Source organism: Tasmannia lanceolata, unplaced genomic scaffold (assembly GCF_043159265.1).
Source record: "Tasmannia lanceolata isolate RefF3 unplaced genomic scaffold, GAP_Taslan_0.1 ptg000003l, whole genome shotgun sequence".
Lineage (NCBI taxonomy): Eukaryota > Viridiplantae > Streptophyta > Magnoliopsida > Canellales > Winteraceae > Tasmannia > Tasmannia lanceolata.
The window spans coordinates 9,248,198-9,262,975 of record NW_027518680.1 but is presented as its reverse complement, the minus strand read 5'-3'; the positions used below and the strand labels follow the sequence as shown (position 1 = coordinate 9,262,975).

General features: G+C 38.5%; 2 protein-coding genes across 2 annotated transcripts; both read right to left on the bottom strand.

Moving 5' to 3' along the window:
• Window positions 1–847: 847 nt before the first annotated feature.
• EXPA20 (expansin A20) lies at window positions 848–5,450 on the bottom strand. The gene is made up of 3 exons (XM_077359561.1): window positions 3,708–5,450; window positions 2,561–2,879; window positions 848–1,565 (listed from the first exon to the last, which is right to left on the bottom strand). The coding sequence occupies exons 1-3, from the start codon at window positions 3,838–3,840 to the stop codon at window positions 1,262–1,264; spliced, it is 756 nt and encodes a 251-aa protein (XP_077215676.1). The 5' UTR covers window positions 3,841–5,450; the 3' UTR covers window positions 848–1,261.
• A 373-nt stretch (window positions 5,451–5,823) lies between these two features.
• LOC143850298 (NAD(P)-binding Rossmann-fold superfamily protein) lies at window positions 5,824–13,498 on the bottom strand. The gene is made up of 5 exons (XM_077359558.1): window positions 13,209–13,498; window positions 10,726–11,068; window positions 9,618–9,889; window positions 7,521–7,717; window positions 5,824–6,373 (listed from the first exon to the last, which is right to left on the bottom strand). Exons 1-5 carry the CDS (start codon window positions 13,396–13,398, stop codon window positions 5,939–5,941), a joined length of 1,437 nt encoding a protein of 478 aa, XP_077215673.1. The 5' UTR covers window positions 13,399–13,498; the 3' UTR covers window positions 5,824–5,938.
• Between the last annotated feature and the right edge of the window lie 1,280 nt (window positions 13,499–14,778).

The following is a 14,778-nucleotide window of genomic DNA, read 5'->3' as shown; positions in this document are numbered from 1 at the left end:
TTAGCATATAATTTCAGACTGCCCAATGTCCTTTCTTAGGAAGGCAAGGGAGTTTCTTTTATAAATTAAATTAGTTGATGGCCATAATTTTCCATTCTATTTTCAAAGTACAGGGTCCTACTCAGTCTAACTCCAGTGGGACTGCACCATGCAATGGTGTGTCACAATAATCATATGAAGATGGCGCAAAGATCGTGGGATGCAAGGTTTAGTAGCATTCCTCTTGGGTTTTCAATTTTTCTGTTATTCTGTTATTCTGAGGTTCTTTCGAGTTAAAACAGCTTACAATTTTTGCTCTCACATCATTCATTTGAATGCTCTAACTCATATCATATGGATATGGTTTAGATCCTCTACCGTGGTCATGGATAATTACTCAACTGGATTTCCTACTGGGGCTGTTCTGCAGGGGGAAGCTTTTATAATATACCATAGATAGCAATCAACAGGTAGGTCTCTCCACCCCGCTGATAACCCTGAGGTTTCAATATCCAGGTTTTCCTTTGATTGTTTTGTTTCGACTCTTCCAAGCATCCCAACCCTCTTCTGAATCTCCCCTTCATCTACCCCCGACAACACCGTCCCCCCGCTTTTGTATTTTCAGAATATTATTATCTGTGGTAAAACAGTCCCCCTGCAGAACAATACCCAATTGGAGCTTAGTTTGAAAAGCCTTAGATGATATATTTGGAGACCCTTATAATTTGAAAAGCCTGAATTGATGACTGATATGGATCAAACTGGTGTTCCCCATATATAATTTTTACCTCCAGTTGTGAACACCACAACTGGTGAAGAAGTAGTAATAGTTCATATAAACACTCTGCAAAAGGCATCAAGAATCAGAGAAGGCAAGAAAGACACTTTTCCATCAACCATTATAAAGAAGAACAATGGGGAACTACGCTCCCTCCATCTCTAAGAAATGATCTCTCTCGATAACTTCATCTATAAAGGGAAATGATACCCTCACTCTTTTCTGATAATGATACTCCTGACTTTATTAAACACTTCTCTGATTTGCTCTTGATAAACTTTTTGGAAATTGTAACAACTGATTATCACAAAAATGTAAAATGATGAGTGCCTCTATTACAAAGGGAGGGTTGATTTCATTCCCAAACTGTAGGTATCCAACTGATGAACTCATGTTTATGAGTTGAAGTTCTGAATTTCCCTTCTCCTTTCTTTCAACTGTTCATTCCTTTCTGGCAATACTCTATTTTTCTATATGTCTATTGAACTTATTTTCTCCAATTTTCTAAAACTGTTTTCCTTGGAATGTCTGACCGAATTGCCAATTCGCCGGAGCTGCATTATAGGATGTTACCGTTATTCCGCTGCTGACGGTAACCTCGAAAGATAGAGGCTGAGCGCCGAGGTATGTATTGCATTGCCAGTTCTGTCCCCAATTTCTTCCCAATGGAATCCATCCAGTCTTTGATCCCTTAATTTTGGCTGCAACCACTTCTCCATCTGAACCCACATTTGTGATTAGAATCTCATAGAAGTAAGCACTCCCACTTACTGTGAATCTAATACCTCCTTTTCTCCCACATTTTACCCTGTATAAAACATATACAAAATCATGCTCTTTTTACAAGAAAACAAAGAACGAAGTTAATAAATCCATGCATGATTTGAAGTTCTGAACTGATGTGTCAGGAATTCTGGAATACCCAACAAGTTAACTGGTATATGGTCCTGAATTTACTCTTATTAAGTTATGAGGAATGCTAAACTGAAGGGCACCCTTGCAGAAACCCAGCTGTAAGGGCACTCCCATTGGATCCACGTCGTTCCAACAACATTTATGATTCCTTAATTTCCATTTTTCATTGCCGTTATAAATGCGGTTTGGTGGCGTGGATCCAAGGGGGCGACCTTGCTGCTATGATAGCAAGTCTATCCAAGGATAAAGAAAATCTTTGTTTGCTATCCCCATGGTGAAACTTTAGAAACATGTTGATCATTGCATCTCGAACGTAAATTATTGCAACTGAGAAAAACAAAAAGGTAAACACACATAGATAATTGAATGATCACATGTACCATTTCAAAAAACAATTGAATGATCACATGTATGATGTATATATGAGCATCTTCTCATAACGGAGGGCAGTTTGGTAGTGGAAAGTGATTCTTCCAAATACATTTTTTCGAGGGCCAAAGGGTCATGCGATGCCCCATAGAGACTTGCCAATCTCATGAATAAGATTAAAGATGGTGTTTTTTCTTTTTTCTCTCACTCCTAAAAGTGCTTATGGTTTGATTGCTCATCTAGCACTTGTAATCCTTTCTATCCTAATAAATTTGGTATCTATGTTATAAAAAAAAAGGGAAATGATATCTGCGCCAAGTGTTTCGATAAACATGCGCCCCACTTGTTTGTCGTGTAGTATTTAAAGGGTTTAAGAGCTTTTTGAGAACCGTAATATCCTCTGAAATCCCTTTAAATACTACACGACAAACAAGTGGAGCGCTTGTTTATCGAAACACCTTGGCGCACATATCATTTCCCAAAAAAAATACCATCTTCTCACAATGGAGTGATTCTTACCTTCTATATTGAACTGGCACAATATCAGCTTGCTTCTCTGCAATTTCCGCGAAAGCGGACTCTGACATGAGAAAGTGCTCCCTGGGGTAATTACACCAGCCACCATATTCTGTAGGGAGGCCGTAATTTGGAGGGCAGAAATCTGTGGCAGTGATAACAATGGAAGGGCTTCCCACCAAACACCAGAGAATGTGATCCACACATCTCAGCTCGAAGCAACCGCCGCAACTACGCCCTCTGTTGAACAACCCACTACTTAATCCAGCACTGTATTTTCCATAATCTGTCATGTGAAGGTCTCCATATCCACAACCCCCTCCTACAGTAATAAGAAAAAAAAAAGACTAGTTTCTTCAAATACTTCAAACAAAAAATTACAAGAGCTATTTTATTATAACTGAAAGCTGAAATGCTATCCGTTTAACTGTTTCCTTTCTGTTGTAAGAAAAAAAAAGAAATAGATTTAAGTAGAAACTGAAGCATCATCACCAGAAAAACCCAAGAGCGATTTAGCTTAAGTTAGAAAACAACCCACAAACTCTCAAAAAAATAGATTAGATTAAATAATCTGATTTGCAATTGAGGACAGTTTATTAGGTATCCAAAAGAAGCCCTTATTGTAAGTGAAACTGAAATGTTTATACTAAAATGCATTGCATTTGTTCAAATGTTTCCTTTATTCTATTGGAAGATTAAAAAAAACAATAGATTTGATGTAGGAATTGAAGTTGAAGATGGAAAACAAGCCCCAAAGCTCTAGTCAATAGATTGTTTCTTTCTTTCCTTGTCATAGATAGAAAAGTGGGAAATCTCATTTGCAAATAAAGACCAGTTTTAGTGGCATCCAAAGAGGCCTTTATTGAAAGTGAAGCTGAAATGTTTTTCAAAAAACGCATTGCAATTTTTGAAATGTTTCCTAGTTGCTATCTTAAGATAAAAGCAATAGATTTGAAGTGGGAACTAGGAACTTAAAGCACCAGCAGAAAAAAAACACAAGAGCAGTATAAATGAAGTTGGAAGACAACCCACAAAAAAATGCATTGCATTTGTTCAAAATTTTCTTCTTTCCATTGTAAGATGAAAGTAATAGATTTAAAGCAGGAACTAAAACATCAAACCCAAAAAAAAAAAAAGTGGGAAAACAAACCAGTGATGATGGAGCCTTCTTTTTCTTTGGAGTAAGTAGCAGTGGCAGACTTCCATTCACCATCTATGGTGGCTAATGTTCTTCTAAAATTTGCTAACATCAAACAGAGCAATGCAGTTCGAAAAAGATCCATAAAAGAGTGTGGGAAAGAAAGACAGTGAGGTGTGAGAACTAAGCTCTCTGCTCTGCTTTTCTCACCTGAGTTTTAGATAGAGTAAAGACTTCACTCCCCTTACTTTTTCTCTATTGGGATTGTGATAGGACATAAAGAAGCTCTCTTTTTGAAGAAATGGGTCTGATTTCTCTGTTTCTTAACAAATGGGCCGAAAGGCAGAAAAAACAAACATCCCTGAAACAAGATAATTTAAGCTTAGACAAATAAGGCCATGAAATTTTTAGTTCAAATGGTGATCAAAGATGGTCAATTGACGAGTGCTTTATCCTTTTTCTTGCTTTGAGCTTGAGTAATTATAGATGCATTGATTTTTTATTGGGATCAGACACTACTTTTAGCAAAGGACAATGGGAATTTGAGATACCTTTGTTGAGAAGTGCATGGGAAGAAGCCTGATTGGGCCCACCCAGATGATACTGGTCTGATCTAGGTAGGCCCTATCATGAAGATAATATGGGTAGAAAATCATCTAAAACTTGAAGCCCCTAGGATGAAAGATCTGGATCATGTTTAGAGCATGTAGGTGGGCTCTTTTAAAGGAATGACTCAAAACCACAGTATCTAGCCTCGTGAACATTTTGGTCGTTTGAATGTGGGATTTTGGTTAGACACATGAGTCAAAAAGGGTTGGATCCTGCATCTGGATCGAGGTAGAGAGATTGGTCTTTTGTTGACATTGTGGCAGACATGGGTGTCAATATCAAGGCCATGGCAACTCTCTTTCGCTAGTGATAGAAAGAGGGGTGGATTGTTTACATTAGGTATATGCTGTCTGTGTTTTGGCTCTTCTTTTGAGATGCAAAGTTTAGGAGAAGTGTGCAGTTTCTTTTAATCATGTATGCAGAGTAAAGTGGAGGGAAGCTGGAATCTGCATCCTATTCCAATTCCACCCGTTCCCGTGTGAAGTTAAAAATTAAAATAAAAAGAACAGAATCATGTGGGCAAAAATGACATCCGGATGGAATTAAAGAGGGAAAATTGCTAAAATCTATTTCCCACTCAAAGAGGTGGTATTCTAATTCTGTGCTGGTCGGAATGAAATTTTTATTAAATTTTTTATTTATGTTTTTTCTGATTCCTATTAGAAGGGAATCAGAATACGAATCGGAATAGAATGCCAATTCTGCTTCTTGATTTTAAAATGGGCTCATTGTTTTCTGGGCTGCAGCATATGATCTCTATCGTTCGTTGTGTGATGCCCCCATAAGAGTGGGTCCCATTAGACCAAAGACTAGAATGTTTAGAAGATCATCCATCAGCTGATGATAATTCCCAAAATCTTGTGCAGGTTATAGGCAACAGGAGATGACTGAAGGACGACTCAACTTTTCAGTCCAGTGGTAAATAAAGTATTGACTGCCATTATCAAAACAAGGGAGTGCGGATACCATTTCCTTTCATATTAATTTCTGGGTTTTATGCCATGCCCACATTTGCAGCTTGGATGAATGGTACGGTGGGCAAGGACATCCCTAGTGGGTCCCAGCCTAAGTAAATGCCCACTAGAAAAATAAGCACATCCACCCTACAACAAAAGAAATGTACAAATTAAGATAGAAGTGTCCTTATCAAAACAAAGAGAGTCTAGATATCATTATCCATAATAAGTTGGAGGTACAATCTCAGCGCTCGGATTTGTGTATTTGAAGAGGGACGGTTTGGATCATCTATCAGGTTGGCTCCATCTCTACTTTGACCCATTCATATTCAGTAGCAAGTTTTGGGTTTATTCTTAGAAGAACTATGAATAAAGCCTCCTCAAGAACTCATTTCTTTCCTAATTGAACACAATTAAACATATATTCCAACACAAAGTACAATCTTAACCCTCTGATTTGAACGGTTTGGGTCTGCAATCAGGTGGATCCACCTATACTTTGGCCCACTTATATTCATTGTCAGACAATTGAGTAGCAGGTTTTGGGTTTATTAAAAAACCTATGAATAAAACCTCCTCAAGAACTCATTTCTTTCCTAATTGAACACAATTAAATGTATAATCCAATATATAATCCACAACATAAACATCTTAAAGTTCAGTAAGATAAACTCATCTCTATCTCCTAGCTCTTTTCATCAGTAAACGCAGTGAGAAGCCACCAAGAGCCAGTGTCTGCCAGAACCATCCTTCCGCATTTGCAGGATCCACTCTCTTAGACAGAAACCACGCATAAATGGCTTCACCAACATGCGCGGTTGCGGCGGCAACATAAATTGCTCGAACCACCCACACCGACCGAAAGACGAACAGAGAACTTGACCTTACCCACTGTAAAGGCCAGACGGAAGGCGTAAAGGCTGCGTAGAATAACATGGTCATCCCAACCGCAGAAAAGAGCCACGCGAATATGGTGGGCCCGTCTAGCTCTTTCCTCTTCTTTTCTTGCCAGTAAGAGATAGTTGCAGCCATACCAACACGGGGAGTTACGGTGGGGATGTAGCCAAGCTCTTGTTTCGCTTTCAGGTAGGAGAAGTAATGAGTAACGCCGACCTGTTGCCACAGGTTAAAAGAGGTGAGGAATTTTGAAACCTACATACCAAATAAGCTTATAGCTTGAAAAAAGTTTGGGTACAATTCATAAGGGAAGGAGAATTTATTGAGAAGATCCTTTGCGATGTTCACAGCGAGTACCTTAAAGTTTTAATATAACATTTCCAAAGACAAACTAAGAGCGCCTTTCTTTACTTTGGGCAGCTTTTGAATGCTGAGAAGGGTTTCTAATTGTGAAGCAAAAACTTGTTCATACACACAGTGATTCACCAGATCAACAGTCTTGATTACTTAACTAGTGGATGGGCCATGGGCCAAGATTGCCCCATTCGGAGATTCTTAATCATGGTCAGTGGCATACAAATGGTCAATTCAAGCAAAATTGTCAATGCTTCACATTTAATAACCAAATCCATTGATAAAAGCATTAGGATCATCCTGCTGGTGTGATTTCTCGCCCATGGTGTATACATGATGGGTCCACGACCTAGTTGAACCACGATTCAGGGAGTACGTAATTATTTTTATTTTATTTTATATGATTGCTTCTTTCAGGGAAGGTAGGAGGGAGATGATGTTGGAAATTTTCAAATGCAATTTAGTTAGGACTCTTTCCTCTTCACTCCCCTAAGCAATTGCCAACTTTTTAAAGTAAAAATCTTCTAAAGGTGAGGATTGTTTTGGTTAAGGAAAATGATCATGTGTGGCATGAACCCAGTGCCACTTGTGTGGCGCTCGGGTCCATAATATTGTTGGCCATCACAAGTCCGGCCTATTTCCCTTGATCCCACGCTCATCGGATGATTCTAGATCAAAGCATGATGAAAAATACGTCCTAAAGATGTCTTTAAGCTGTTGATTTTTACACAGCTCAATTGTGCAAATGAGATCTCCGTCCGGCACCAGACCTGGGCCCATTGTGTCACCCTGTGATGGCCCATCAGATCAATGGTCCCAATTACAAAATCACATACGCCACATTAGATCATGGTCGTTTTCCTTCAAGACAAGATCATCTTGCTAATCGATCTCATTTTTTTAAATTATTTGTATCATGCACAGAGTAGCGAAAAAAGCAGCAGGCATTTAAACAAGACGGCAAAGGTATACATCCATAAAAGAGAATATAAGAAGTAAATGGATGGACCTTGTATACTTCGGCAGGAAGTAGCAGAGGCTGTGGAAGCCATGAGCGATTCAAACACGGATATAACATTGTATAGATAGCCTCAAAGATCCGGGCCAGAAAAAGTGCATGTGGGACGGCTACTGTAGTATTTGGCATGTCACATTCCAGGCTTCGCATTAATGGGCGGATAAATTCAAAGGTATTGACAGGCGACCCTGGAAATAAAAGATTAACTATGTTATCAAGAATGAAAGATTCTAGATACGGTCAGCAAGTTAACAACCTTAAAATTAGGCATTCACACCTGTGTCAGGGTCCCCATAAGTAGAAAAAATGTAAAAGTTAATCAAATAAGATAAACGAGCATGCTAGTATTGTATACAATGCCACACGACTCAGTTTCATCTTTCATTGGGATCGGATGATCATATTACTCACGCAAATTTTCGTCAAATTCAAGTTGAGCCGGAAATCTTTCTATTCATGGGAATTGAATCGAATGGTTGAATTCAAATGTATACGGTAGGATTTTAATAGCAGTGAGTAAAAGCATAAAGCATGACATCATCCACAGCATTCAGATAAAATATCATGATTTATGAAGTAATGAAGAAATAGTTGGAGTCGATGCAAGAAACTAAACTAGTAAAGGGAAAAAGGAAAAAACACGGGTTGTTTTCCCAATTTCCCAGTTTCAGTGCACTCACACCACTCAAAATTTCGAACAGCCACAGACTGCAACCTTTGTGAAAGCGATTCCATTGATGAAAGGTTAAATGATTTCCCTATTCAAAATTTTGTATTTTGTTTCTCTTTTGGATAAGTAAGATGGGATTGAACCCAATTCCCGTATTCAATGTTTGGCACTGATTAGTGATTAGGTGCTCTTCACCTTGTTCTTTATTTTCGTAGAGTGAAAGTCATTGCAAAAGTGAATATTAAGGTGTGCAGGTTCAAATCCTAAAAATGTTGTGGAGTCTCAAATGCACAGCAGAGAGATCAACTCCTCAGTTAGGCAGGGCCACATAAGAATTTACTTACCTGAAAGTTGGAAACATTGAAGCATCCCTAATCACCTTATCAAACTAATTATCAAGTTAATCTAGCAGCTTAGGACTATTGCTCTGGCTACAAATAATAGATAGTCAGAACCACATTAGGTTTACATAGATGAGAGGGTGTCATTATGATGGATTATGTAGCTTCACATTTCTTCAGAACCATGACCTTCATTCACTTGTATAATTTTCATTGAAAACTTGTAACCAAGGCCCCCCTTGTTTTTTGAAATTGCTGAGCCGCAGATGTGTACTTTCATCTTGTCAAGAAAGCTATTCTTACAAAAGTAACAAAACCTTAATGTGGCCTAATGTTTCATTGGTATCATTTTTTATTTTTTTGAATGGTATATCTGTATACTAGCATAAAATATTTATAAAGTTTAGATGTAGTTCTGTTCAGATAGACGTATACATGACATTATATATCTGTATATCTACTACAATGCAATAAAGCATTTTTATATTTATGTAACTACACAGACGTGCTGGTATGTCAGGTTTGCTAGGTGTTTCTTCTCAGGACCTTGTGCCCATGTCTAATACACACCCAATACGGTGTGATAAATAATGATGTAGTGTTTTCATTTTGGCTATGATCCAAAACAGCAATCTTTAGGCCTCTCTGCAGGAAGAATCTGACTTCGAGAACACTGAAATTATGACTTAGTAACAGAAAAAAATAATCCAATTATTCCATGACACATGTACATGTATGCATATATGTGTCCACACACATTACAAAACCTAGGATATATGGAAACCTAGGGTATATGGATTCAAAGATAAACAAACTCAGCAAGACACAATATTAGCACAAGATCAAAACCAATTCTTTGGTTCTGGCTTTCCCTAGTTGAAATTTTTAATGAAAAAGACCAATAAAAATGTTTCAACAAACATGCTGGTGCAAAAAATCATGCAATCACAGACAAGCAAAAAAATGCAGGGACGTTATCATGAGAAAGAGAGTCTAGTTCAACAAATGATTTATCAGTTTTAATTGCAAACCCAAAATAGATTGAATAACGTTATGACGAAGAACAAGGGGCATTACCATCAGATATGAAATATGGCTGCCCGGCAGCAATGGGATGTCCTTCTTTACCAGGAATATTGTCCAAAAGTCCCATACTTGCCAATAGTAGAGCAAGCACCAGGTTATCCACATAAACCCAATCGGTCTTCACACTCACTTCACCTATTTTAAACGGAAGCAAGCCCATCTTTGCAAGAGATATTATCCTCGGAAGGTGCCTCTCTTCACCAGGTCCATAGATAGCAGCTGGACGTATTGCACAAGTATAAAGAGGTGCTCCATTCTTTCTCCTGTTCAACATTGATAGTCCAAATAACTTTGATCCTAATTGGATGCATTAAGAAGGAAAAAAATCATTTGAGGTACATTTGAAACCAAATATAGAGCTCCAGGCACCAGGGGTGTAAACGAGCCGAGCCGAGCCGAGCTTGGCCAGGCTCGGCTCTGCTCATTAAGCTCAAAGGCTTGGCTCGGGCTCGGCTCGGTCAGGCTCGCGAGCTTTATCGAGCTTGCGTTATAAAGTTTAGCACTTGGCACTAGCAAAAGCAAATTAAAAAAACGAAGTAATCATTACAAACAGAAAGTAAAATAGCTGAATTTATAAAGTTTAAAATGAAAAATTACGAATAAAAGGTAGAAAGTTATTACAATTAAGAAAAAAATACCAAAAAAGGTTATAAGTTATGACAACTACGGGAAAAAATTAATTTCGATTTTCCACAGCCGTTTGATACGCACCCTCAGTACGTTTTTGCAGACGCACCTCAGTACGTTTTTGCAATGATGTTTACACGTTTTTGCAGATGATGTGACATGACGAGCCTTAACGAGCCGAGCCGAGCCGAGCCTGGCCTAACTCGGGCTCGGCTCGTTAAGCTTAACGAGCTGGCTCGGCTCGGCTCGGTAAGGATTCGAGCCGAGCTCGAGCGAGCTTCCGAGCCCGAGCCAAAATTGACACCCTTAGCTCCAGGTGATCAAAACTATGCCTAAATAGAGAATAATTTTGTTCAGATTCTTTAAATCAAACATGACATGTAAAACCAGTAATAGTCCTACTCCACGCTGTCTAAAATCAAAGAAGCCACAAAAGATAAAGTCCAAACAAGATATAAGAAAAACCACCTACTTGGAAGGGCGACCACTGGTTTTCAGAACCAACTGTTCGGCAACAGATTTACTACGGGCATACGAATCGACATGGTTATCAATAGGAAAATATGGCAATGCTTCATTACCACTCACGATCTCCTTCCCCCCAAACACTACATTGTATGTGCTCACATAGACAAGCCTTCTAACCCCAAACTCGAGGCATGTATCCAATATGTTGCAGGTTCCAGTTATATTCACCGCATCAACATGACCAACTTGGAGCATTTCCTTTCCTGACATGCCATATGCAGCAAGGTGAAAAACACAATCTGTCCCGCGTAAAGCTCTTTCTACGTCTTTCTTTTGGCAGACATCCCCTACAAAATAAAAAATCAGAAAAAATAGATTCGGGGTACTACAGATATCAGTAAAAACGTGGTATATATCAAATATCAATCTCTAAGGCTGAGTCTTCTGCCCTGGTGGTTATAGGGCACAAGAGTTGCAATATTCAGACTGATTCCAATTTACCCACAAATAAAAAAGAAAAAGGAAAAACAGAGTAAGATGAAATAACCTAATCCAGAAATTACAATAAAATCCTTGAATACAAAATAAGATCAACATTTGAACATATAAATCGAAGTAACAGTTGATACAGGTAAAGGGATCATGAAGATATGGACCCGAAACACACAAGATAAATAAAAATTCAGTACATACTCTGGGATTGAAACACAAAACCAGTGGCATGTAAGACTTCTATGTCCACCACACAGATCTCTCTCTCTCTCTCTCTCTCTCTCTCTCTCTATATATATATATATATATATATATATATATATATATATATATATATATATATATAGAGAGAGAGAGAGAGAGAGAGAGAGAGAGAGAGAGAGAGAGAGAGAGAGAAGAGAGTTCCTATTCCCCGGAGTAGGTAACTTATCTACTCCGTGGGCTTAAAATACAGTGGGGGGAACATTGTTTGGGTGATCCAAAGCATTCATTTGATGGGCCCTCACATAGATAGGGTGTGCCCAAAAAATCAGCTCCTTAGGATCATCCTAACCCTTCGATTTGTGGAGGAAAAATGGACAGAGTTGTTGAGGTTTGAATCTTCTATCATCAATGTGAGATGACATGAAGACACTATCAAGAGCCCCGAAGAGGATAGCCAAGGCATCAATCAGCTCATCCTTAATGTGACAATGACATAACCATCCCTAAACAACCCTTCCACCCAATCTCTCATAACAATCGGCAACTTTAATCTCCTTCTCACACACAATCCTATAAAGGCTTGGAAACTCAAGAATTAGAGGACTTTTGACCTAATTACACATCCTCCCAAAATCTCACCCTACCCCTCCCCACCCTAGACCGAATGAAAGGTGAAAACCCAAACGCTAACCCTACAAACGGACTTCCATACCCCTGAGCCTCTGCCATTAGCTAACTCTCTTCCCACCCACTCTCCCCAACCCTCCCATACCTACCCATGATAATTTTTCTCCAAAGGGTGTTTCGATCCACGCCCAATCTCCACAACCATTTACCTAAAAAATATTTTTTTTTAATGGTAGCCATTTACCTAAAAAACATTATTCTGCTATTTCTTAAGCAAGTGTTCCCAATCCCATGTCCACCTTATTATTTGTGACGACAAAGGTTTTCCCACCTGGCAAGATGCTTCATCTTCTTTCCCTCCTCCTTGCCTTCCAAAAGAAAGTCTCTTTAAAGATGTTGCAAAATGTCATGAATCCAAATAAATCTAACGGGCATTTATTAAATCTATACAATCACCTGGAATTTAATAGAAAGATTACTCTACCATTGCTGTCAACCCCATTCATTAGACCCACTTACCTATCCTTTCGCTTTATGGACTATTGTATAGTGAAAAACATGATTTTGTTCTTTTGTGTCCAAAAAATTAAGTATATTGTCAACCTATGCAGCATATGTAAAGAGCTAAAAAGAAATACAAAGCACAGTGATAAGCATGCGGTGAATAACAGAAGATGATCACACAAAGAAAACAAAACATTAAGAAATTAGGAAATACACAAACAATGAAAATAAGGGTGTGATTCCAATCCTAATTCGCCTTGCAAGCATAGTCAATTAAAAGCTCATATACAAAAACATAATTTTTTGTCAGAAAGTAGAGAAAAGTGCTCCGATCCTATGAAATAAAACAAAATCAACACACAATCAAAAAGTTTAACCGAAACAAGTAAAATTTAATAACATGATTAAAAGAAAATTCTACACAGGATGAAACAAAACTAAATTAATACAAATAATGATAAAAAAAGTGAACATTTTAATTTTAATTTTTTTTAAATATATAGTTCATCGATCGAATAGAGAAAATGCAAAAAAATAAAAAAAATCTATCTAATCGAACAAGGTCAGCAATTCCAGAGATGGAAGTATAAAAGAATCGAATTAAGTGATAGGAATCGCAAAGAAATGAGAAAAAAGAGAGGTTTAGGGTTTTGAGGGTACCTTGGATGCATCGGACTCCGCTCTTGTCGAGATCAAGAGTCCAAGGAGAGGATTTGCGAAGGTCGAAGGATCGAACCTCTCTCGCTCCCCTTCTTATAAGTTCTAAACAGAGAGCAGAGCCTACAAAGCCACATCCTCCTGTTACCACAAAAATATTCCCCTCTATGCCCTCGTTCTCGCTCAAGTGCATTTTATTTTTCTCCCTCTAAATTATTTCCCTTTTAGTCTTCTTCGATTTTATGAAGAAGAAGAAGAAGAAGAAGAAGGCAAGAAATACAGGTGGGCCCCATAGAGACGGTTAGCTGGTGGGTCCCGCTCTATACTATTATATACCAACTTGGCCCTTACAAAACCCTTCCCTAATTTGGCCCCAAATTTGATTTTGCAGCCTACTAATTCGGTCTTGCCATTTCTAATTAAGATTTCATTTCTGCTAACTTTCATTTCCCACAACTAATGTGATTTTGCCCATGCTATTAATTCATCATTAATAATTAAAACCACTTTAAACATCGATAGTGTACAGCTAAAATTCAATTTTCCCTGCCTCTAACATTTAGGGACCATTTGGATATGCGGATTTTAGAATCCGGGATTTCTACAAAATTGTAGAGGAGAGATAAGAGAAGAAGCAGACCAGTCGTTGTTTTATGATTTCTCGTCCTTCTTTCGGTCAGCAACAACGTAGCAGATCATCCAGCGTTTCCAGGTTTTAGAAATCTCAGGATGCATGAGAGATTTCTAAAACCTAGATTTCTTACTTAAAATCCAAAAAACGCTGCTCTACAACAGTTTGATCATCAAGAACCCTCTTTGACACTGTTTTCAAACTAAAACCTGAATTCTAAAATATGTGTATCCAAACGGGCCCTTAGTTTTCTCTCACTAAATCAATTTTGCCACTCACATATCCCTACTAATTTTTTCACACCCCATGCATAATATGGTCGGGGCCCACCAATTTATTCATCATGTTTTGATTGTGTGGGGCCACCTGCAAATGCCAGGGCTTATGGGATGGAGCCCATCATTTCACGCATCATTGATGCGTAGATCCCACCCTCTCTACGCAAACCCATGCATTGGGTGGGCCCCACTGGTTTACACCTCATATTTTGACTGGGTGGGAACACCATATTACATCTCATGCATACATGGGTGGGGGCCCACCATTTTACACGTCATATTTAATGGGGGTGGGCCACCTCTCTACCCAAAACTATGCATACGGTAGGGGACAACCATTTTGAACTTCATTTTATGACATAGGGCCCACCTTTTAACACCTAATGTTTTGATGGTTGGGTCCCATCATCTCCAGCCAAACCCATGCATAAGGTGGGGCCTACCATTTTGCACCTCATGTTTTGATAGGTTGGAGCCGAGCCCCTGTCAAAAATAAAAATAAAAAATCAAACAGAGTGGAGCCCACCATTTTAACGTCATGCATGGCATGGGCCAAAAATGCTAGTTTGTGTGTGTATAGACTAAATTCCCTATATTTTTAACGCAACTGTTTTATGCAACAACAAAACTTCTCAGGCTCTTTGTTCCCTTATTTTCTTCTCTT

Excerpts from the sequence above, each read along its gene's own strand:
- EXPA20 (XM_077359561.1), bottom strand. The coding sequence starts at position 3,840 with ATGGATCTTTTTCGAACTGCATTGCTCTGTTTGATGTTAGCAAATTTT. Across the intron at positions 2,880-3,707 it reads AGAAGGCTCCATCATCACTG|GAGGGGGTTGTGGATATGGA; the intron begins GTTTGTTTTCCC and ends TTATTACTGTAG. Across the intron at positions 1,566-2,560 it reads GTGCCAGTTCAATATAGAAG|GGTAAAATGTGGGAGAAAAG; the intron begins GTAAGAATCACT and ends TGTTTTATACAG.
- LOC143850298 (XM_077359558.1), bottom strand. The coding sequence starts at position 13,398 with ATGCACTTGAGCGAGAACGAGGGCATAGAGGGGAATATTTTTGTGGTA. Across the intron at positions 7,718-9,617 it reads GCCATATTTCATATCTGATG|GGTCGCCTGTCAATACCTTT; the intron begins GTAATGCCCCTT and ends TTTTATTTCCAG. Across the intron at positions 6,374-7,520 it reads TTCCTGCCGAAGTATACAAG|GTCGGCGTTACTCATTACTT; the intron begins GTCCATCCATTT and ends CTGTGGCAACAG.